The sequence below is a fragment of the Dysidea avara genome, chromosome 12 (assembly GCF_963678975.1).
Source record: "Dysidea avara chromosome 12, odDysAvar1.4, whole genome shotgun sequence".
Classification (NCBI taxonomy): domain Eukaryota; kingdom Metazoa; phylum Porifera; class Demospongiae; order Dictyoceratida; family Dysideidae; genus Dysidea; species Dysidea avara.
This window is the reverse complement of record NC_089283.1, coordinates 11,468,405-11,494,412: the sequence shown is the minus strand read 5'-3', so window position 1 is coordinate 11,494,412 and position 26,008 is coordinate 11,468,405. Positions and strand designations below refer to the sequence as shown.

Sequence of the window (26,008 nt, the reverse complement as noted above, 5' to 3'; positions counted from 1 at the left end):
AATTTTATTTTTATTTATTAATGCTTTACAGCACAAGTGCTGAAGTTCTGTAGGACACCTGGTCCTACAGCCTGCCTTGTTTTTCACTGTGCTACCAACAAGAAGCACATGCTTAATAGTTATTCACTATAAGTATATTAAAAGGCATGTCCCTCGATCATTGTTGGTCCAGCTGCATTAGATTGTAAACACTTGATTGTTATTGGTCATGAGGTCCTATCATGCACGTACAGTATCTACCAACTATCTACTGGTAACATATCAGCGTGAGCGCTTTAAATAAATTTTATGGCATCTAAGTGTTGATATGGAAAACTAATGCCTCGATATGGCTTCATAGCTTAAAGAAGAAGATGACTAGCATGATTGAAGATAAAAGGAAAAGCAAGGTGCAGAAGGAAAGTTCTTGTCAGAACCAAAAAGCAAGTGCCACTGGTGAATTTGTTATTGTGGCTAAAAATATTGGTCATTGTTATTGTGGATAAAAAAATGGTCCAAAAATTGGGTTTCGGCAATTTTTCTTTGAAATTCAATGTTAGGGCTTACAATGTATTTATAGATTTAATGCTATACTCTTCCATAAAGGTCCCCTTAAAATGTTTCTAGGGTGTTTTTTAGAGGCGGCATTTTGGTGGGTGTTGTTCATTATTGAGGTGATCCCTACTTAAACAGTAATACTGTACTGTTTGATAGATCTACCAATGGAAATTCTAGGTTGTTCTATCTGTGTTCTACTGTATATATATATATAAAAAATGTGCACTCTATTAGAAATTTTACAATAATATTAAACATGCAATGCAATATAATTTTTAATCATTATTAAAATTTATTTCAGTTGCATTAACATCATTGCAGCCATTTCTTGGCGGCCGCCTTTGATTTCACAACTATTTTCACCCATGCTCTTGAAGGCCGCACCATTTTTCACAGTCTTTGTGTGAGCACTAAAATTACAGTGTGTGGTTGATGGACCAGAGTTCATTAAATACCATACAGTATGTACAGTGTGGATATTATCATTTTAGATATGACATACTGTAGTTTTGTTGATGCATATATTGTAATTGACAAATATAGTGTAGCTACATGTGCTACTATATAATATTCTATTATTTTGATCAGGAGAATGGATTTCTGGTCCAGTCTGCATGTACATTTCCTTTTACTTGGTTCGTGAATCAGAGAAAAAACAAGTTAGTCACAATATGGATATGCTACAGGTGTACTGTATGTTTGTGTTGTGTATTTCAGGTTAAGAAATTGTTAACCGAGCTAGAATTTATACTGGTACCAGTTGGTAATCCAGATGGATATGCTGTAAGTGTACTGTATACAGTGTATGTGTTGTAAAACATGCATACCGTCTCCACTAATGCTCTATATGTATAACAGTCAACATCTTATAATTTGTTCACAGTACACACTGTACTTCAGTGGAAACTCTATACACCCCCCTATAACGCTGCTTAAATCTTAAATATAATTTTACTACATTTAGGTGTACTGTAAGGCTTATGCCAATAGAGTAATCACATTCATACAGTACAAGTAACATGTACTGTAGTTATATTACTGATTCAAAAGTATAATAGTGGTTATTAAATTATTTCTGTATGTGTATGTAACCATGACAGTACTGTGTATTCATGTATATTGTAATGTTTTCATGTTTGTACTACAGCTCACATGGTTCCGCTATCCACAGTATCGTTACTGGAGGAAGAACCTTGCTGAATATAATGATACCAACTGTGTAGGTGTGGACTTGAATAGAAATTTTGATGCTCACTGGAATGAAGTATGTCGGTGGAGCAAGCATTTAATGTACATTGTAATTTGTTGCAAAAGTTTCTGGTACCTGTACTTGAATTCATGCTTAGCACACAGTACATATAAAATTTGATGAGCTTATGCTTATTGAAGATGCATTTTAATACATTCTGTCTTGTTATACTTGTAATGCATTTAAGCATGTGTAAATTGGGATACACTAGGACCTCTTTATATTAACCAAATCCTTCATTATCTGCTGTAAGTAAAACTGGCTATTTTTTTTTTATTTACATGTATATTGGTAGGCATCATTCATTTTAAGGGAGAGCCCTACTACTGTAAACAGTGCTATCATACTGTTTGATGAACCTATGTATGCATCATTTTTTTTTCTTGTGCTGTAGTCTGGGACATCCTCAAATCCTTGTTATGCTACATTTGGTGGTCGTCATGCACATTCTGAGCCTGAGGTACGGGCAATATCTGCTTATATTCTTAACCACAGACCAGTCTATGGAGCAGTAGATTTTCATTCATATGGACAATATGTACTACATCCATATGGTATGTGATAAATGATTATTTTGTGTATACATGTAGTAAGGGTTATGCGTTTATTCCTTAAAGGATGGACCTCTAATCCTCCTGTGTATGCCAAAAGGTTGGACAGTATTGTCACAAGTTTATCTGACCATATTAAAAAAGTGAGCATTCACGATTGTATGTAGATACAGTGTATACTAACTAGTAATCAGTAGTGTACATACAAGTGTACAGTATATCTTGTTTTAGAGCAGTATACTCTAGAAACACTATACATGCATTCGGTGGATCCTCACTTATCTGAACCTTAGATATCCAAACACCTATCCAAACTTCAAAAGTGATTGTTAGAATATTTCATTGTTAGTATTTGCTCTGTTGAGTAAATATATGTTCTATTAGAGATGGAGCTCTGTATACAAATTAATGGCCCTTAACACTAATCTGAACACTTTTGTCTAACTCTGGGAACAAAGATGTTTGGGTAACTGAGGATCCACTGTATGTGCATGCTCAATGACATATTCTATAAATGACGGTTTATTCATGCTGGTTAAATACAGGCAAAACGGGTTCCTAATTAAAGACATTGTGAATGCCTTTTCCTCATGGGTGTTACTGTTTAGTGACCAATACAGTCTTGTAGGCTACCAAGCCAAGTTGATGTTTTAGAAACCATGTGCCATGCTGAACAATATACTGTATGTATTATACAGTACGGTAGTACTGTACAGGTATATTAGGGATCAAGGAGGTTTGGGTTTTTCTGACCAAAAATATTGCCCAAAAACCAACTTTGCAATACCATCCTGGCACCTTGACAGTATTGGTTGGGTATAACCAAGCCCAAAAGTGCTTTCAGTACAACCCTAAATGCTTCCAATAGATTGCTACAAAAAAATTAATTTATTCAATGGAATTTTCTACTGACTGACTAATTTCCTGCCTGCTGCCCACCCACCCACCTGTTTGTCTGCCTCCCTGATCAGATGCCTTCAGACAAGCGTAACTCCATAATGGCTAAGGCTACGGGCTTGATTTTTTCACTGTTCTGTGTCGCTTCAGCTCGACATTTGCCTTTGACATACTGCAGTATGTTAAATGCACACATCATGGACTCATCTTTGTCCTCCTTTGTGTCCCATTTTTATTTGCTGACAGCCCACGGTGTTGATTTGCAGTAGCTCAATGGCTTCCCAACTGGAGTAGCTACATGTGTAAGCAAGAATCGTCTGTATTTTCTGTGTGCTTCTCCTATTGTTCTATGTTTGTAATGCTGTGAAACAGGGTGAACATAGCTGAAAGTGAAGCGTAATAGCCACTTCACTTTCAAGTCAGTAATTGATAGTTGGGACATGTACAGTCAAAAATATTACCTCTGGCGCCATCTTTTCTTTTGATGCAGTATGTGTGGTTTCACCAGTCATAATAATGTTGCAAAAAAATAAGCAAACAAGTGTAAGGAAAAATAAGTTTGATTAAGGAATATAGAAAAGTAGGGAGACAAGAGAGGTCAGCAGATATACTAGTCAACAGATATACTAGTCAACAGTATGGCTCTACTGTTTAAATAGGGATCCTCCCAAAAGTGAAGCATGCTGCCTAAAATTCCGCCTTTAAAATCATCCTAGAGACATCTTCCACAACGAAAATATTAGTCCATCTAACATCAAGTACAAACATAAGAAACTTACAGGTGGCCAGATATAGAATTTTTTTTAAATCACCAAAGCTCAATTTTTCATCTGCCTGCCTGCCAACTTGCCTGACCACAGTCATAAGGCCAAACAAAGCATTGCATGTCCACCATTTTATGCCAGGGTTAAAAGTGCTTATGCTTAGTAGATACCTGTAATCTCATGATTGGATCGAGAGGCCACGCCCATTAACGGAACAATAGCAATCTAGCACAGAGACTACTCTTAACAATCTATTGAGGCAATCATGATGACCGCACCCCATTATTATTGATCTACAGTGTAGCTGAATTTAAGATGCTAGCACAGAGGAAATATGAAACAGCAACACTATCAACAGCAGCACTATCAAAGGCTGACTCAGGATACTCAAATACAGCAGTCACCCTAATAGAACAGTCACACGTGTATAGCTGTATGCTACCGTATAGCGGGAAATTTTCGAAAGGTTAAATTTTTGAAAAAGAGTGCTTGATTGGAAATTCGAAAAAAATATTTTCGAAACAATGTCTCTTTACCGCGCCGCACCGTAGATAATTAATTCACGGAGGAAGCTAACAGTGGTTGCATTGATCACATACATAGCTGCATGCTTTAATTGTTCAGTACAGCTAGATAAAAGTTCAATCTGGCTTTGATAGAATCTCGTATAGCTATCCTAGGGTCTTCCTTCGTAGGTTGAACCATGTTGTTTGGCGTCACAACTGTTTATATTGGGTATGTAGAACTAGATCGAACCATCCCTAGCAGGTCCACTCCAGAACGGTTCAACATGGTTCAGTTTGATACAAGCAGTTCAACATAGTTCAGTGCGATGCGGCAAACATTTACACCAACCTGGAAATCGTTTTGATTTGAGGACATTCTTTGCGGTGGATGTGCAGGGAATATCCCAGAGGTTTTACGGTTCCTATAGCTTGGAGGGAAAGGCAGTTGCCTTTCTTTGGCATGCGGAAATTCTTGTGGCTTCAGAGAATGTTAGAATCCCCAAGCATTCCTACCTCCAAGCCTTTGTAGTAAAACATGCTGTATACATCATGTAAAATTGTTGAAAAGGGGCCTATTTAAGAATTAATAGGAGAATCTATGGAACCCTGCACACCTACCAAAACAACCACCATCTGTTGACGGTGGTAACCCGTTCACAACAGGGTAAGACCTACCGACCGGGTTAAACTGACAAGCAACATTAAATGGAATTTAACTAGTTAAACTAGGTTAATGTTGCAGTCAAGCATGTGTGTGTGTATTATGATAATGACTAACGTACCCGAAGCTCCATCATGACTAGGGGGAAGATTGGGCAGGCACACACATGAGAAGGGTTGGCAATAATTGGAGAATAACATTGCGCATGCGTTACAAGAAAAAGGCGCGTGGAGAGGTGTTAGAACACATGGTGCTACATGGCATAGCGAATCTTGTCCCACCCATACCACTCCCCTCTACCAACCAGCGGCGGAGGAAGTAGTTGATATGAGGGGGGGCTGGGCAGACCCAGACTTATTTCTATAGTTTGGTAAGGTGAGACCAAAAAAAAAAAAAAAAAAAAAAAAAAAAAGGTCGCAACCAACTGACAAGAGCTTTCCACCTCACCAGCTACCATTTCTAGCTGATAAACTACATAAAAATCCTTTCATAGCTCATTACACACTGACTACTTTATTAGAGTGACTGCTCTATTAGAGTATCTCGATCTTTATCACGGTTTTCAGCCCTACTCCAAGAAAGATAATTTCGGTGTGATATCATTCTGAGGGGGGGCTTTAGCCCCCTAGCCCCCCCCTTTCCGCCGCCTATGCTACCAACTATCTCATTAGTATTTTTAGAAGATGATAATCACAAAGGGATTGTTTGGTGGGGTAATGTATTGCCCAAAAAAATAAAATAAAATTAATAATGGGGGTGTGGGGAGGTGAAGCATGCACCACAGACAGTCCCAGCAGGGAGCTTAGTAAATCCCCCATTTTTTTTCCATTGTCTTTTCCATCTTGAGGCTAGCTCAGGGTGTGACAGTGCAGGGTTTCTATTAGGAACATTGTGGCATGTGGAAATTCTTGTGGCTTCAGAGAATGTTAGAATCCCCAAGCATTCCTACCTCCAAGCCTTTGTAGTAAAACATGCTGTATACATCATGTAAAATTGTTGAAAAGGGGCCTATTTAAGAATTAATAGGAGAATCTATGGAACCCTGCACACCTACCAAAACAACCACCATCTGTTGACGGTGGTAACCCACTCACAACAGGGTAAGACCTGCTGACCAAGTTAAACTGACAAGCAACATTAAGCAAACACTATATCTAACGACAAAACATGAATAAAATTTGTAAAATGTTTATACGTACTATATACAGGGTATATGTACATAAAACATAGACCCATGCTTTAGTGGTGTAGTTAAACAGCATGTGAATTATGTTGTTACATATATTTACACTATAATTTGTTCTGATCAGGTAAATGGTACAATGTATTCTCCTCAAAGTATGGGATCTGTGTACCTTGCATCTGGAACATTTGGTGATTGGTATGTATTGTTTGTATATTTACACTGTGTGGTCTAATGTATTAATGTTCTTGCAAACTCAAATGGAAATTAAAGGTACTTTACTAATACTGTAAGTTGGTGCATATGGTTTAGTCAATCTTTTAACCACGAACGTCACTATAGTGGCTTTGCATTACAGAAATAAACAATTCTACAGTGTACGAAGATGAGGTACCGTTTAACAGGATCTTTTGATGAATAGGCTTTCAAATGATATATAAGTTTTAGCGTTGGAAATGAAGAGTAAAGACTGTCAACCTCAATAACGTATAAATGGCCATAACTTCGCATACGTTAATGTGTTAATGTACGGGCTTGCAATAAAGTTGATTGGATTCACCATGTCATGCCCAGTAAAATTTTTGTTGATAGGACCAATCACTTTGAAGTTTTGAATGCATAAAGAGAAGTGGTGAAAATTGTGAAGTGGAAAATGTCCAAGCTGCTATATAGGAATATTGAAGTCTCCTGGGTGGTAATCTTTGAAGAAGTTCACCAAGGCATGAAGATCAATTCTATAATGGGTCCTTGTAAGTAATTCAGGTGATACAGCGTTGAAACTAACAATGCAGCAACACACATGTTTTGTAAACATGTTCAGAGGCCAAAGGATTTATAATAATTATAAATTTTAGTGTATTAGTGATGTACAGTGTAACATCACACCAAAATATTATTATGTGTGCAATACACAGAGGTGTCCATATACAGCTGTCAGTACTATTTCAATTTAATTAGTTTAAAGTCATTTTTAATTATAATTTATAACCCTTTTACCACTAAGGGACAGTCCACAGCAAATAGCACTATACAAGCTTCACTGTACGCTATCACCTGTACCATACCTCTAAGTAATTGCCATAGACTAAGGACCTCTTGTTTTTATGTATGTAAATAAAACTACTAAATAGCTAATTACAAGGCAACAAAACTGAAAAAATATAGTTTAAAAAAACTTAAATAAGTGGTCAGTTACAAAGAAGGTTGCTACAGGTAAGTATTACAATCCATTCTAAGCAGTCTTCTTACTGAGCAATTGTCTCTTCGGCTGGTTTATACCATCATGCATACATACAGCTGTATGTGCACACAAGTGAATCACACCACAATTCTGAAAAGTGGCTGACTGTCATCCTTGGCTATCAATAACAATCCAGTGGACTTCAAATATGACTATCAACTAGAGAATTCACGAAAACTCGTCTTTTTTTGATAGGATTAACTTTGCACTATTACGTAACAAGTCTGCAATAGTGCGTGAAGGATCTGGTTATCCCAGAAACAGAACCTCTGTGGGCATGTCTGTTTCAAGGTAAGCGCATCATACTATAAAATACATTAGAGAAGTGGTAGCGCATTAGTCTTTTATAGCGTCGAACCGGATACTGTATCAAGCTGCAGGTGTGAGCTACAGTATTTAGAGAGGGTACGCTAGCGTGATCACCGAGAATGCTAACACACCTGTAAAAGGGCTGTAGAGCAATGGTATGGTAGTTTATATCCACAGAACAGGTTGAGTTGTGGTGGCACTACTCTTGTTTGACCATATATGAGTCTATTGGCCTCGAGAAGTGACTCAAGCATGTTTAATAGTGATCTAAAGTACTATAGCTCCATTGTTAACAATAGTGCTACTAACCCAGTTATCAAAACAGTCTTCTTGATGAAGCATAAGCGTCTGAGCTAAATTACTATAGCACTTTTTAATTATTTTGGAAGACAACATTAAAGGAGAGCTTGATTTTCCAACTTGCACTTCATGTTTTATGACTCTTTCCTATTGCAAAGTGCCTATAGTAACAGTATGTACAGTTTTCAGTCATACGTTATATTGTGACTTCGTTATTTTAACATGCACCCATACAAGTCATAGTGAACTGCTTATTTTATGGCGTTCTTGGCAAATAATTACATTAAAAGCAAGTGTTGCAGGTAAAGACTATACCTGACAAACTTAATATACTGTACACCAACTATACACACACATATACATGATTGTTCAGTTGCTCTTAGCAAGGCTCTTTACTTCTTGCAGAAGCGTTTAATCCGTCGCTTTAGTGTGAGAAAAAATGTAATCACCCCATACTGCATATTGGATATGAAGCCACCTAACTGGTACATAAATATACCAAATGATGTGCTATTGAAGAGCACTTGGCCTATCGAACCAATGAACCAAAATAACTGGGCAATTCCAACAGCTGATCCAATCACTATTCCAATCCTGAAAAGGTACTAGTCTGTATCTTATTAGCCGCATGAACCTCAGTAATGTTGCTTTTGTACTTGTAGTAATAGGCTAGTAATATGCCAAAGATGATGATTTGAAGCACTTTGTTAATATTAGTGTTAGCCCATGCAATGGTCAGGGTATCATATTGGTCAGGGTCAAGCAGTGAAGTACAATAGCCATTGGATACTAGTACACACGAATAATTCCCAGTTGCCACATCATATAATATTATGAAGATGGAGAATAGGATTTGCATGCCACCTACGAATGCAGTGTAACGCTTAAACAATTTGGTATTTGGCATGTCTGCTCGTAGTTTGTTACTGTAGTACATGATAAATGCGACATGAGCTAAGATGCATACAGCAAATGCTTCGTGGACCATAATTCCTTGCATGAAGAAAAACACATGAATATAGCATACCAGTTGTGAGTTGAGTGGTACGGCACTCTGTAGTAATACCCCACCAAATGCATTCACTGGTAGAATGAAGATTATGCTTCCACTGTATAGCATGAGTAGCAATCCAAATGCAGTACGCTTCTCCTTGACCAAGATGTTTACAAAGAAGATATAACCATTAGCCACTATCGTCAATATTATAAGCGACAAACTCACCACATAATTAAAGGTTTGACAAGGTGGATTTTCTCCATCCTTCATAATGGCTATTGAAGTCTGTTCACCTGTTGGAGTGACAATAGTGTGACCTACAGTATATTAGTACAATGTCTGGGTTGGTTACCTTTTGGGGTGACAACAAGGAGACTGTCAGTAGTATAGACAATATCCAGCTCCTCTCCACTGTCTGTCCTCATAATGGTACAATCATCAACAACACAATAGTCTACTGTGGTGACTTGTTGGAAATCAGCCATACCACTAGCACTACCAGCAACAGGACACTGATGATCAACTGCTTCTGCAGCCTTACAAATAGTAAGGACCAGAAGAGTAAGCAGAACACTACAAGCCATCCCTTTCTAACTTGAAATGAATGATTTACTGACAAATTCATGTATAAATGTGTGACACTATATTGATTCATAGAATACTGGTGATTATGAAGTATGTGATGGTACAAAGCACAACTGAGAAATGGTTAGAGTTTACATATCATGAGGTGAAAATTGCAACATGTGACGTATACAGGTGTATAGTCAGGCGTTCTACCACTTGAACAGTGTGTGCTGTGGTTTTCAAAGGAATGTTGCTTACACCTTGGCCTTCGACGTGCTGTAGAGAACGAACAGAAGCACGCATGAACTCATGATGACAATCTTAGAGTAGACAGATGATGAGTGCTTTATTATCAGCACAGATTGTATTGATTCGCGCCAAGTCTGCTGAGTAAGCAGCGTGACAGTCAGACGGTCAGACAGACAGACAGACGGCTTTTCAGCTTTATATATAGATAGATAATGTACATGTACTTATGTAACAAATGAAGCGCTATTGTGCAAAACCCTCAGGGAGATTGAATAAACATATGGATGTGTATTTTCTGTCGGTTGAGCATTGTGAATTAGACGGAAAATAACCTCTTTCCGGAATATGTAATGCATGTGCACATGCCAGGCACGTGCAAGGGGGGTATATAAATCATAATGTGTGAACACATGTCTTCAATTCTACGCTGTCATTTAAGTGTAGGCTACCTTCCCACCCACCCTCCCAGTGTGATTTTCCTGACTCAATTGGCAGACCATGACCAAGGGTGGAAGCAGTGATCAAGATATGGACTTTGTTTTGCACACATTGGTTTTTTTTTTCATGCAGTTTGTGAGGGTGGTATGCACATGGTTTTTTTCCGGGCAGGCAAAAAAAAAAAAAAAAATGCCTTTTTCCCTTGGTCTCACTTGGGCACAGTGATTCCTAAATTAACTGCACTGTGCAGGCCCCCACCCTCATAGGTTTCATGCTAACTTGTACAATTTTATCTGCTGTATGTGCTCTGGTATTGTAAGTGTGTTCAGTTTGGTGTGTTTCATAGTATGAACTGGTAACCGTGATTGGCAGCTACACCTCTCTTCTAGTGTGTTTCATAGTATGAACTAGTAGCCGCGATTGGCAGCTACACCTCTCCAGGTTATTGTGGGTACTGTGGGTTATTGCATGTATGAGGAAGGAGGTACTACGTATCTCCAGATCCATAGTGCCAGGTAACAACACATGGATCAGCTTTCCCGTTTTCTTCCATGATTATCACCTTCATTAGTACACAAACCAGGTACAAAAATGCAATTTGTACTTAGTGAACAACTTACAGTAGCACTTTGCACAAAACGAGCAGCAGCAAATAGCATAGTAACTTATGACAACACATAGACCTAGGCATTAGCTTAATAATGCACTCATACTATAGGGTTACTTTGACCACGTGATCCATGAGAGCTCGTTGATTTAAAGAGTCAAGAAATTCTAGTCTAAATCCAAGGGATCTGCAAGAAGCTTAAACCTGGCCTGAAATGTTGTAGATGGCTGGAAAAGTCTGGACTAGTAAACTATAATTAAGATCTTGTAGAAGTCTTGAAATCTCACTTGAAATCTTAAAAATTTTGAAATCTCGTCCCTGGGTTTGTCGAGTTTATCGATCCCACGTCTAAATCAGTAGAGTATCACTAGATGTAATGCACTACTATGGTTGAAAAGAATTTATTGTTATCACATTTGTACATCGTGAGTTCATCAAGAAGTGAGGAAAGCCAAGACAAACAGCAAATGTTGTCATAACTTTTGAATAAGCACTTGGCCCAACAATCTCTGCTTCTGTTTAATGCAGACAACAGACAATATTTGTACTTACCGAGTACAGTAACTTATGGAAACGTAATATGCTTGAGACAACACTTGGGAACTACAGCTTTGCTTTTTAATTATTAGTAATTGGGGCATGCATTTAGTCATGCATTAATTAGGGTTTGTCTGACTCTATCTTTCCTTTGTTGCAGCATACAGTGGTTCACCAGTAATGAATTGGCCATGGTTTGGGCATGGCAAAAAACATCACCTAAAAGCCAGTCTCACTTGGCATGTGATAATAGAGCATAAGCGTATGCATAATTCCTCAAACAGCCTTTCAGTATTGCCTTTCGGTATTGCCAGTATTGCCTTTCAGTATTTCGGTATTAACTCAATGGCACTTGGCATGCAAGTCTAAAGTAAAGGAAATCCTTGCTCTGAGTAAGCCACTACCATGCATGCATGTACACAATAGAGGAACATGTAACTCATAAGACTACTTGCTTGGCATGACCCAGTCCGTGGAGAAGCTTTGGTTCTGTTTAAAGAAATGAAGCTACAGACAACAGACAATATTTGTACATACTGAATCATCGTGGAAACATAATGTGTCTGAGACAACACTTTGGAGCTACAACAATGGACATGGGCTGTGAGTGGGCTTTAAAAATGTTAGATTAAACAATCATGTGTTGAACAGGGCGGTACATAGATATTATGCAGCACATATTGTAACAAGGCCATATAAAGAACATTACCGCATCTATGCACATACATGGCACAGGCAGAGAAGGTGGTGGTTGAAAAGGCTGATTCAATGCTAGATTCCTTAAATAAGCAGGTAGCGATCTGTAAAAACCATCCACTATGGCACTTCTCTCCAACACTTGTGGATCATACAGCTTTTTCATCTGGCTTGTACAATATATTTATTTGTTAGTTAAGTAATTAAGTATTAATCGTGTATAAATGCTTGCACAGTGGTTTTCATGTTATAAACATGTTTGCACACCTGAATCGCCTGAATCGTCCATACTAAATGTATGGGATATTTTTAAAGCCTCATAACTCACCTGTTCATGTCCACATCAAAGTGCTTCTTTGATTAACAGTTCTGGCGTTTAAAGGGCTTCACAGCGCTACTAAATATTTGGGCAGCTGGCTCATATAACAAGAGTTATTATTAAGAAACGAGGGCTCAGGTGAATGCAAACAGACTATAGTTATTATACACCTAGTTATAAAACCTCAAACTTAACAATCATCTATGTCTAACACTTAGGCAATGCCTACATCGATCACAGATCTAATGGTTTATTTTTACCTGGTTAAGAAGAATTGCTCTTCTAAAAGTTCCCATCTAACCGGCAATTTGTTCTGTTGCAACGGCAGGGCGAAGTGACAATGGAGTGGAATCGAAACATGGGGTGGCACTGTAACACCATCAAAATGGCCAACACAGCGCCTGTTATCTATACTGTACATGTGCATAGTGGTTTTCATTTCATTATAGTGCCAAAATACATTATAGTATAGCAACACAATGCAATTTTTTTCATAAAACAATGAAACTTTTCATATGCAGATATAGAACTCCTCATGAGATGTATTTGTCAATATAGTGCCATTGCAGATTTGATCTTTGGTGACATTTAATTTAATTTAATTTGTTTAATGCACATACCTCATAATTGAGTGTTGTGTGCATGTGAAAGTTGCGACATTTGTGATCATTTTTATGCAGAAAAATTGATCATAAGGTAATTTATACCCCAAGGGAGATTAACTCAAAATTTTGCAGCTAGTAAAAGTGAAAATTTCATTTGCATATTAACCTCAAATAAAAGCCAAGTGTTTCGTTCAGCAAAATCTTTAATTTGGTACCATGTTAATGCCTCAGAAAGATAAAAAACTAGTTCACAACACTGCAGCAGTGGAATGGCATCAAAACAGCAATGGAATTGTGACAGATCGCTGCTCAAACTGTGCCAGAACACCGTCGAAGCAGTGAAATGTTGTGCAACAAAATAGGAACTTTTTTGATGCCTACTTTAGTTAAGGTAACTATGACAACGTGTATGTTTGAAATACTGTTTACTTGTCCTGTGATGGAACATGCCTCCAAACATTTTAGCAGCACCATGCTTAGCATAAGAGTGTGCTTCACACATAAACAGCAACAGGTCATAGCCACCACCTTGTGAGTTATCTACTTTATTTATGTTCTTTGTTGCATCACTGTGCATCAGAATGTCCACTGTAAATGTTTAGCGCTGCTCTCAATCATCCTTGGGTGGACTGTTATGTACCAGGACTACATACTGTAAATAGTTTAATCCATAGCATTTACTCAGAATCCTTTGTTCCTACTGTATGCTGTAAAAGTACATATTGTACTTTGCGTGGGAGGATCAATGCGATGCCACGTACTGTATTTCCCATACAGTACTAATTAGCTGCATAACTGTACTGTATGGGTACCAGAACAGTTATGCAGCTAAATGGGCAAATACAATACAGTTGTGCGCTTAATTGGGTGAATACAGCACACTTGCAAGGACATAGCCAGGGGGATTCAAATGAACTCTCTCCCCCCCCCTTTCAGAAGCAGATTTTTTTTTTTTTTTTGAAAATCACACCAAATCTTACAGTTCTGAGCCCTCCGGTATAGCTACTTGCACACTGGCACAGCTCTGTACCACTTTTGAGGGTCACATTGCATTGTTTTAAATGCTGAATCATTGATGAATCAAGTACTGCATCACATGATCAATTGCACCAATTGCACATGTGATTGATGGTGAAATGGCGAAGGTACTGTTGGTTGAGACATATTGCAAGGTAGCAGCTGTGATAAACTTGAGTGGTCGTCTTGTGTATGTGTTTCGGGTTAGCACGATCTGTGAATGGTTGGTATATATTTACATGATGACTTTTGTTTATTTGTCACATGTTGCGGGCACGTGATGTGTCAAATGTATTGGAGTACAAGCCAAGTCAGGAGGACTGACCTAGAATAATGTATACCTGGAAGAAAGTATTGCCAACTACAGATGTGGAAGGCTCCTGTCTGCTAAGAAGTTCAGTGAAGTTAGCTGTCAGTATAATGTCAGTGTCTGGAAATGAAGATCAGTTAGTATTACAATAGATTTATACTTTCTATAAGCTGCATAAACAGCAGTGTATAGGCTTTAGCTAGATAGATGCACCAACAGCACCATTTTCGTTCAAACGGGGTTCAGGGAAAGTACCCGGGTTTTTGTACTTCAAATCCAAACTCCCTTCCAGAAAATCCTGGCTACGCTCTTGACTTGGGCAAATACAGTACAGTTATGCGGAGAATTTATGGAATGTTGTGAAAATAACCCCACATGCATGACACTGTAAATTGTTAAAACTAGCCAAACTAATCCTACCAGTTTGTTTTACGGCTACAAATAGTTATATAAACACTTACTGATTGTCTGATCACTAAGCTATTTAAACACAACTCCACTAAGACAGCACGATTGATCGTGTGCATGATATTGTAAATTGCTAAAACTAACCAAAATAATCCTATTAGCTCATTCTACAACTAGAAATAAATTATATAACCTGCTGATATCCTGATCACCAAAAATTGCAGCGGTTTGAGTACTAGAGAAAACTGCTCCGAGCCAGTCGACCAGGAAGTACAATATAACACTTAAAGCACCACCTATGCTTTTTTGTACGAAAAATACAGCACTCGGGAGGAGGGGGGGGGGTCTCGAGGCAAATGCAGCACTCAGCTTTGTCTCATGCTGTATTGGCCTTTTGACACACACCTCGTACTGTACATGTATTTTCTGTACACACACGTATTGGTGCTTTAACTATAACAAATATACAGTTAATACTGTATGTCAGTTAAGTCATAATTTCAGTATATTTGAAATAGTGCATTGGTAACATACTGACTAAGGCATTGAGATTCTTACTATTAGTTCAGTTATATATTTAAATAGAGAAGGGAATGTCTCTCATAATCAATGTTTTATGTGTGCTGTAAAGGTACACTGTACATTTATACTTGTCTATTGTTATGGTAGGGCATACAAGGATGAAGTAGCAGCCCAAAATGTTGACTCCAAAAATCAGTCATGTTACTATATTGTTCCTATTACTATTGAAATGAGACCACAGTTTGGAACAAAGTTGACATCAGGTTTCTTAGTGGATCCCAAAAACGTACGTTTGTATTTTTATGTGTGTCCACCCCATACATACATCTTATAGCTACATTTATTATGTAGCTTTACAGTATCTGTAGTTGTAATTACTGTCAATATCCTAACTTTTGATAATGCTATACCTCAAACGTACAACATATTATCTTTTTTGTATGGACGATATCTGCAATGACGTTTTCTGACGTCACAAAACAAAATGGCCGTGCTAGTGTGGGGACTTTGTCAGGAAGGTATTGGGCGAGATAGTGTTTCCCTATGAAAGCATTTATAAATTTGAGAAAGGGCGAAGGTGAGGTATATACATGTAGTACATAATGCAATACTAATAAGCCTAGTTGTGTCTGAATTTAAATTTTTCAGTCTGCTTTCCTTGTTGGAGTGCGTTTTGCATCATCACGGTATGTGTACTACTTTATTATCTCGTGGTTCCAAGTGTAGAAAACTACAGACAACATTCATTTCGAATACTGTGTGCTAAAGTCTCTGAAGCCCCCACACTAACATGGCCATTTTGTCAATTATGACATTGCATGATTTAAACTAACGTACTAGAATCTGTGCAGCTACTGGTAAATTAAGTGGTATACCTGGTAAATTAAGTGGTAATGGACGATATCCGCAGTGACGAAATTTGCAGTAATGTATAACAAAACAAATCATCAGGAAATCAAGTCATTAAATCTACTTATTGCTTAAATACTCTAATAGAGCATTCACTCACTGAATTGTCAATGTGCACACAGTACCTTTGACCAGTCATGCAGCACTATTTCACAGACAGATTTCTAATGTGCCTGTCTTTAGGATCGATGTTAAAGAATGTTTAGGATTTGGAGGACTGGGTAGCTGTAGCCATGAACACACATTACTCTACTCCCATACAGGGTTATATTGAGAGTAGAACACTCCTCAGTATACAGTGTATAACATTTTATGAACTCTTGCAAGGCCGGAGGAGACGGTCCAGTTGGTCAGGCCTGAGCCGGACCAATAATCTGGAGTTGAACCAACTAGCTAACCAGTTCGAACTAAATTACTCTCATGCAATCTTTGGACGATCACATCTACATGTAGCTACGTACATTTTACAGATGTTATTGAAAATGCATGGCACTAGTTACCTAGTTTCTCAGCCTAACTAAAGCACAGAATTACACGTATAATACCTCCAATTACCTTACAGTACAGCATGGCATTCTTATCGTTTTGTACAGAAATGATTGTGGGTTCTACGTACAGTATCACGTGTGCTGACAGTTGGCATTTATCACGTGTAAGGCAGGTGCCTTCTTTGATTCTAAACCAGCATACTTATATCACAATTCAATCTTCATAAAATAATCATTAGCATTCCTTGGCTTGTCTCTCTTGGCTTCTTTTACTGGGCGAAGGGCTGGCAGTGACAAACCAGATGACTCATTCCGCGGCAAGAAGCTGTACACCCATACATTACATGGTGGCCATCTGGATGAGATGTTGAGTAGAAATCACTCCTCTTCAACTACCCACTCATCCTGTCGAGATACTGAACAAACTCTCAGTCTCACCCATATCGCGCCATTTTCGAATACTGATTGGTCTCGTGACGGTCCACCAGTATATTTACGTGATAATCCGTTCACTTCATACAAACCAGTATAGTAGTATACTGTATTTTTGTAGCTGTGTAGCTTTTATTGTAGCTGTGTGAATTCACTGTATAGTAATTATATCCTAGCTAAAGGGGGCCATGCTGCTGTGAAATTTGGGGGGACAGTTGCAAGTTGCTAGCTAGTTTTACTTTAAAATTTAGCATCAATTTTAAGGAATTTTCAAGCCTTTAAATTGCAAAAATTCTGCAGCTCCTGGGGGTTGCACCCCCAGACCCCCCTTGAACTTCTAATTGCTAGCTATAACTAAATGAACCATACAGCAAGTTTCATGCTGTGTCCCCTGTATGTCAGGTCTACAATTATACATAGTATAGAAAGTCTGAAGAACAACAGATAGGCTTGAGCATATTTATATAGCTAGCTAGCAGTGAAATATCACTAAAATTGTATATATCTGAGTGTCTGATTTTCAAAAATTTCCTGTGGAGGCATGCCCCCAGACCCCCTTAGGATGCTTGTGCTTCGCACTTCGCACACTGCGTAACAGCTCCTCTCTCATTGGCATGTATATAGTAGCAATTTCAACATTATAGTCAATGGCCTGACCAACTCAATTTTCCCTCCTCCGGCCCTGTCTTGCTAAAACTTTTTGAAGCTCCACTATTTAATTCATGGTTTGCTAAATATCTGTATATCTGTAACCTTTTCATGACTGTATGCACAGAAACATGGGCAGTGGTGGGTGGCAAACATACTGTAGGTAGCAGAAAGGGGGTTAGAAAAAGGTTTTAGAAGGGTATATTGTGAAGTTACATGTATGGCATAACTCTTCCAAGGTTTGTCTGTATTTCTTTGTATAATTAAATTGAACACAATATCAATTGAAATGTGTGCCTAACAACGTCATTAGCAACCAACCTACACATACATTAACTTGAGCTCTCAGCATTTTTTCACTGAACCTCAAGGTTCCTTTTAGACTGACAACTGAGTTGGCGCTTCTTATTAGGCCTTTTGCATAAATATGGCTGTCCTGAGTGTAGTGAGTGTGGCACAGTACTAACGAGTCTTGCACTTTATGGCTAGTCATGCATTCGTCACAAACCACAACATCATATCATTGTCATAATTTCACAGTATGCCCTTCTATGATAATATTATATATATATATAATACTGTCCTACTATCATAGAAGGGCATATTGTGAAGTTATGACATACTGTAACGACATGATATGTATATACCGTATTGCCTTGGATTATGGTTGGTCTCGTATAAACACCTGGTCCCATTTAGTCACCAGGGGTCATACAGCATTATTACAAAAATAAACACCGGGTTTCAAATAGACGTCTAGTGCAGTCATTCTTTTTAAATATTCCGGGCAGTGTTATAAATGATGAAGTGAAGAACGTTTTATCGAGTTCCTTTTAAGCTTGAATCTGTGAAATGCTGAGGTAAACATCAAGGAGAGTACAACACCAAGGTGTGAAGTTGGCTCATGAATGCTTATCGGGTATGTAAACACCGGTCTTGTATAGTTGCTGGTCTCATTTAGTAGCCAGGGTAAAAATTTGCTTGAAAGAAATAAATGTCCGGGCTGTAATTCAAGACAATACAGTTTGTGAACTCTTGGTTCAGCTGTTGTCCATGGTAAGGTACTTTCTGTGCATACTTAAACCAATGGATTGCAATGCTTTCCTAGGTGAGAATCCTAAAAAAGCCACAGCTAGCAATACAGAGCTTAATTGTGAGATCACATAATCTTACTTATATAAAACATGCAATGAGCACATCTCATGATAAATTGTTACTACACTGTATGTTTGTGTGTAGATACTACCAGCCTGTTTAGAGGTAGTTCCAGTGGTAAAGCAATTCAGTAAAAAGCTACTGAAAAAACCACTCAAATTCTCAAAGAAATTGATGATGAAATGATGTGTGTGTGTGTTGAAGCTAAATGCATACCATTTGGTGATATATATATTAGAGGGTCCTTTTTCTACATTTATACAATATACATATCTTTTGTACAATTTAATACTTTTTGTAAACCACAGTACGTTTGTTTATACTGTTTGTGTATACTGTATAGTGGTATTAAAATTAATGATGATTGATAGTGTGTATGTGCATATACACTGTCAGTGCAGAGATGATTGCAGTGTAAGAGTAACTGTACTGATCTGTTCTCTACACTATAGACACACATAACACACTACATTAGCTACAATGTGAGCATGTCTGATCTAGTATACTAGCAAAAAGCTATATGTAATGCATATTCTCCTAAGGACGCAAGCAAAACTGTTTATCCCATGTGTATATGCAAAATATAATCTTGTATGCAGTGTATTCATTTCATGGGAGGCAAATCAACTATAACAATCATGGATAAGTGTGGAATTTTCATTATCAATAACGAGGTACTAAATTGCATGTGTACTCATAATCAAACACTCATTGATTAACCGACACCACAATAATTACATTGTGTAGAAATAAAGCTCTAATAACCATGAAGTCACATTGAATTGACATGATAACTGTCATAATTACTTCTTATTTTAATGTACCTACAGTATTAGGCGTGCTAATAGCTTCTTCAAGGATGGAATAAGTGTCTACACATTTAATTTACAATAGAATTCTGTCAAGAAACTTCAGGCAGTCATAACTTTGTCTGCAAGAGTTTGACCAACTTGTAATTTTGTATGGTAAGTCACTGCAGCATTTGTATGTATGTATTCTGCACTTTAAAGGAATTGTTTGAAAACATTATAGGCCTCTATCCTGTATTGCTAGCTCTTCACAAATGCACCTGCTGATGTTCTGTTGCCATAATTTTAGACAAACAAATTAGTCAATGTTAGGCTTCTATTGCTGGTACAAGTAGCTAGTATGGCTTGTACATGTGTACTGGACTGTTCATATTACAATCTGCACTTACCTGTTTTATTTACAGTAGTATACGTAGCTATAGAGACTCTACAGACTAGATGTATATATACACTGCATAATAGGCACACTCAAATACATAGGTATCCACCTTCAACTAACTGGAAGTGTTTACTGAATTCTTTAACAAACTCTCACCTGTTTCATCGCTAAAATTCCAATAGATAACCTATGCAGTCATGTGCTAATAGATCTTCACTTTACACTCCATGCATTCCCATTTCTGTAATCTTAAACTAAGTTCATATTTAATACTATGAACTCTTGCTTGAACCTGTTGTATGGCCCTGTGGTGCACAGTATATAGTTACATTATTATTCAGAATTTATAGTATTCTATCTTAAAATTCCAATAATTTCTATTGTAGTAGCTAGAGGTAGAAGTTGACTACAAAAATTTATGGGCATTTTCAGAGAGCAACATTTACAAAAGCTTCATTATTCATGAAAAATACAGTTGCAAGGTAATCTGGGTGTGTATAGATAACTAATAGCTATTTACAAACTTTTACTATACAATTCAAATAAATAAAATTTCTATGAAGCCTATTGCATTCATGAAACAACTAAACTTGTAGTGTAGCTATTTCACAAACGGATTTATTTTGCCAAAAGTCAAATGGATGTAGATTAGTTTGAGGTGAAGAAAAGTGAATGACACCCATCAGTTCTGACAAAGTGCTGCGCATTGATCGGACTAACACAGCTGCTCTAGCACACATCTCAATATCAGACAATATCCCAATAAATCCTTCCCTGTTAAGTCTATCAGCGTCTACACCTTTATATCCTGCTTTATCAATGTGATAAAATGGAGCTTCACTGAGAACTATTTGATCTCCATAATGTTCTTTAGCATACAATGTTACTGCTGGTTCATCTGCTGTCAGAAATATTGGTACGCGTGGAACATTCAATTTCTTAGCAAGTGCCTGAGCAGCTTTCTGTGCACATTCAAATGTAGGTGACCATGGATATTGAAGATTGAAAAGATTATATCGACAGCCATCATGTAAACAACTTCTAACATTCATAGACACATACTTGCCTGTCACCAAGCCACGTGTAGACTGTATTGAATCCAATTCCTTTGCAACTTCCAGACGGTATTTGAATAAATAATTAAAAGCACAACCATATAAGAAAACCATGTCATACTGCGTTTTCAAGCTAAATGTAGAAACTGTTTTAGACATCAGTTTATCATGAAAAGTCATTAAGTGATAATAGAAACCCCACTGTAGTCGGACATACATAACATCAGGTCCATCAGAATTAAGCAAATCATCTTCAAACTCTTGATAATTTCGATAATAATGTGTATATAACAAGTAGTATGTTTTGAATTCAAGATTTTTTGGTACAGCATGATTCCACTGGATGGCATTTGGGTAAAAATAATTGTTAATATCAACAGGATAAATGCTGTGAATTAGTAGTACACGCTTTGTAATCATAGCCAAGACTAGTAATGTAGCTATGCCATTTATTCGATTTCCATGCCCACCACATGGTCTACGTGAACAGTCATACACTAAGTATTTAGCCTTCTCTTTTCCAGATAAAACACTACTATGAAAATTAGCATAATCTTTCCATATTTGTTCTCCTCCACACATATTAGCTGCAGGGAACCATGAAGTAGACTTACTTTCACTGGTTGTATTTGCAATGAAACCTTGTGTATTTCTTGAATTAATGATTCCACGATACTTATCTGGTTGAAAAGAATACTGTAACACTCAAAGTACAATATTATACTTACCGCTTACTACTATATTCTCAGACATCAGTAATTCACTGTTGTCTTTAGAGAATAACTGACATGTGTACATCCCAGCTTGTCCTGAAAGCAGTGGAATAAATGCTAATTCCTTTATCACATCATTTCCTTTCTGAATTGTAGAAGACTGAAGCACCCAAAGTGATTTCTGTGCAATACCAGGACCATCCCATCTCAATTCAACTTGGCTTAGGAGAAAGCCTTTAGCAATGCAGGTTAGATTCATTTTCAAGCCATCAATCCATGGCTTGTCCATTTTCTGATGAATGACTAAAGGTTGCCATCCTGGAATATGACAACTTGACACTAATTACATATTGTCTGGCACATATTGTTAAAATGACACTATTTACTTACCTGGTATATACATATTATCTACAATTTACCAACATTTTTGGTGTTTGCATACCACCAATTCTCATCGGATACTTTCCCCATAACAATACTTACATGCATGTAGCTAGCTACTATAGTCTGTGTTCACCTAAGCTTCTCTAACAATCTTTATTATGAAGCTTTGAACTGCTCTTTTGGAGCTTTAAGCTCTACTGGTACACAATTTCAACCAGATTTCATTCTCAGGACTAAGAGAGGCTTCAGCCCACCTGCAGCACTTTGCAAGTATGTATACTGTTCCTTCTGATGAAGTCTTGAAGTGGCAAAATAAATATGTATTTGGATTTAATTACAGCCGTATGGCTGCTACAACACAGGGGATGCAGGTGCAAATAATAAACACAATAATGTAAAATTATATGATTGTCTAATTGTATGTAGCTTTATCCACTCCATTTTGTGATCATACACATAATACACATTTCAACATTACTGTAAAATCAATTCAAACAGTATAATCCATGCTAAAGTTTTGGCAGAAGCAAACACTGGTCATAAGATAATTATAAACCTTTGGACATGCAGTATCTGTGTACATGCAGTAAGAACTACTCACTACTGGACATCTAACCTAGGTGGCACCAGCTAATTTTTATCTTCATAACATTTTTCATAGGACAAACTAAATGAAAATCCTATGAAAAACCACCAATTAAAATCCCATCCATTTGCTTTTCATATGACTTTCATTGTCATTGGTTTTGTTAGGAGATATGGCGATTTTAAGTAATCATTGTGTAGTAACTTCCCAGTGCCTACAGCTGTGCAAACAAATTTTTTTCATCTATTTAAAGCTATCACCATGTGGATGTATAAGTTTCTGATATGCCCTGTTTTGGGCAGCCTTTTTCATGTGGGTGTTGGGTGGGCTAAATATAGGAGTATAAAATGGAGCAAGAAGACGAATGGAATCCAGAGGCCAAGCTTGGGCCCTCCATGGCCCTCAAATCACTCCAAATTGATCAAGAACACTATTGGCGAGCTCTCTGTGAAGTCCTAGCTCACTACACACCATTACAACAAAGCCATGGCCATTTAATGGCATCAATCTTCCACCCGTGGCTTTGACAGGGTCAGAAGAAAGCTGCTGCAGAAACCACACTTGAAGGAAATACAGAGTGGAATATAATAGTGTATTAGACCAGCAATCCATTTCTGGTAAAAACGTAAGTTTGATTTTGTGTGGGTTATATGAAATCCGGTCACAAATATTCATTGGGGCTACCCAATGAAACTGAACTTAACATTTCACAGATTTTCACTGGTTTTATGGACAAAATGTCCAGTAGTGACTGTTGCATATCAAAACCTAGTCAGTGCCCAATTCACCATCCTCAAGTTCATGATACAAACTTTTTCTTTGAATATCTTCAAATTAAACCATTATACACAATTGACAAGATAGCAACAAACGTTTAGATATGACACTGGTACTCTGAATACAAACATTTCCATCTAAAAGTATGTTTACAGTATCTGTGAACCACTATAGTAATGCCCTCATGAAGTTGATTCATGTACGTATGCATAGATCTGTAAAGGATCTATGATATTTGATTGTATAATTATCTACACCATTGACATGACAGTTATCTGACTTAGACTTGTACGTGGTGAATTATTTCAAGCCAGTATACCATACAGTATGATAAGTACTGTATAGTAGGAACCACAAAGGAGTAGGCGTGGCCCACGAAATAATATCACCCAAAAAGCAGCCTCAATTTCCCCAGACAACGATGAGGCAGTATTGGTTAGGTAAAACTAGCCCAATCAAGCTTTCAGATCGACCCGAAACACTTTCAATAAGTTGCTACAGAATTTTAAAAAAAATTATTTAAAGGAATTTTCTACTGACTAAGTAAGTAACTGACTGATGTCTTCGGACAAGCGTAACTTGATAATGGCTAAGGCTATGGGCTTGATTTTTTCACTGTTCGACGTCGCTTCGGGCCGAGATGTGCCTTTTGGCATACCACAGTACGTACAATGCATTTTTCATGGATTTACCAGTGTCCTCCTTTGTGTCCCATTCATCTTTGCTGACAGTGAAAAGTGCCGAATTGGTGGTAGCACGTGATGGCTTCCCTTCGAAACGGAAATCGTCCATATTTTTAAAGTGGCTACTCTGGTTGCAGAGGTGCTTTTCGAACAGTTCTTGATCCGAAATGCTGTGTAATGGGTTAGAAATAGCTGATAAAGAAGCGTAATGGATACTTCACTTTTCAGATGATAATTGGGGTGTGTGGCACCATTACGCGTGGGTTCACCAAGTGATAATAATTATTTACAAAAAAAGTTACCAAACAAGTAGACTTTCGGATATAATAGTTTTACTGTGATTTAATATCGTGCACTACTCCAGCTTGTTTCAGAACTTTTTATCAATGTGCTATGGTCCCTAATCTAGTTGAAAATTCCAAATTTTTCTGTGTACTTGTTAATAATAAATATGGAGTGACTATTTGTATGGCAGTGCTGTACTATTCATATGGCAATCATCCATCATAACTCCAGAATCAAACACACTAGTTGCATGAAGGTAAGTTCGAATAGTAGGCCAAGCCTCATACTCAACAAAAGTGAAAGACATCATTATGCTTAACAGGCCTAGGCAAACCTAAAATAGCATTAGCTTTGGTTTCTTCTTCACTCGGGTGTACATAGCTAGCTACCATAATTATATATATATATATAGGTTCATATTGTTTCACATTTACAAGGTACAAATTAAGGGAAATGGGTAACTAGTAGCAGCATAGCATAGTGGTAGAACTGTAGCCTAGGGGTCTCCGGTTTGATCCTTTGAAGTGTTGTATTATGTTTTTTTAAATTTGGAACCCTTTTTTCAACATACTTTATCTGAAGAAAGGGTACACAAAAGGGGCACAGCGGCTTGCGGCTAAAACACACAATATACACAAACAGTAGCACAAAAACATTAGCTAGCTAACAAATAAATAAACCAACAGCAACTACATATACAAAGTAAGAAGAATCAGTTAAACGGAATCATGATCTAATAAGGAATTTGGTGGTATAGGGATAAAATTTCATATGGGATTGAGTTTCATACATATAGTGTGTTTACTGAAAGCATTGATGGGAAGAAAATCAAGTCTGTAAAGCCTGTGGATGAGATCAAATATATTTGATCAATGCGATGACAGACACTGATACCACAGAGCTAAATAACTAGCTAAACATGTAGCTACTCTCCCCTATGAGTCGATTCCTGCCCTGTTGGTCCAGTATATCTGTTTTATAGTATTTACAAATCAATTGATGTTGAACATACCGTTTCGAGTAACTGTGTTACTGTCCGAGGCGAGGTCCCAGGTCATGTTCTGGTCGGAGGAGGATTTATTCCACGCAATGAAACCATTTATTGCTACAAACGCAGTAAGAAGTGTACAAGCAAGTCGAAATTTGCGAGACATTGTTTCGCTGTTAAAACTAACGTACCATTAGGGAAGTCATATAACCGCTCATGGACAACATTGGGTCACGTGGAATGCCATT

The 26,008-nt window shown here is 37.6% G+C and overlaps 2 protein-coding genes across 2 annotated transcripts in view; one reads left to right on the top strand and one right to left on the bottom strand.

The window, feature by feature from the left end:
• Window positions 1–19,503, top strand: part of LOC136241510 (carboxypeptidase B-like) — a 30,078-nt gene extending 10,575 nt beyond the window's left edge. The window contains exons 5-12 of the mRNA XM_066032734.1: window positions 1,126–1,196; window positions 1,255–1,320; window positions 1,685–1,801; window positions 2,181–2,340; window positions 2,404–2,480; window positions 6,476–6,546; window positions 15,617–15,755; window positions 19,186–19,503. Of these exons, the coding sequence (XP_065888806.1) occupies window positions 1,126–1,196; window positions 1,255–1,320; window positions 1,685–1,801; window positions 2,181–2,340; window positions 2,404–2,480; window positions 6,476–6,546; window positions 15,617–15,755; window positions 19,186–19,287 (803 nt within the window). The 3' untranslated portion in view covers window positions 19,288–19,503. The remainder of the gene's footprint in view (window positions 1–1,125; window positions 1,197–1,254; window positions 1,321–1,684; window positions 1,802–2,180; window positions 2,341–2,403; window positions 2,481–6,475; window positions 6,547–15,616; window positions 15,756–19,185) is intronic.
• A 1,151-nt stretch (window positions 19,504–20,654) lies between these two features.
• Window positions 20,655–25,988, bottom strand: LOC136240075 (uncharacterized). The gene is made up of 3 exons (XM_066030918.1): window positions 25,785–25,988; window positions 22,073–22,375; window positions 20,655–22,024 (listed from the first exon to the last, which is right to left on the bottom strand). Exons 1-3 carry the CDS (start codon window positions 25,924–25,926, stop codon window positions 20,874–20,876), a joined length of 1,596 nt encoding a protein of 531 aa, XP_065886990.1. The 5' UTR covers window positions 25,927–25,988; the 3' UTR covers window positions 20,655–20,873.
• Window positions 25,989–26,008: the final 20 nt, after the last annotated feature.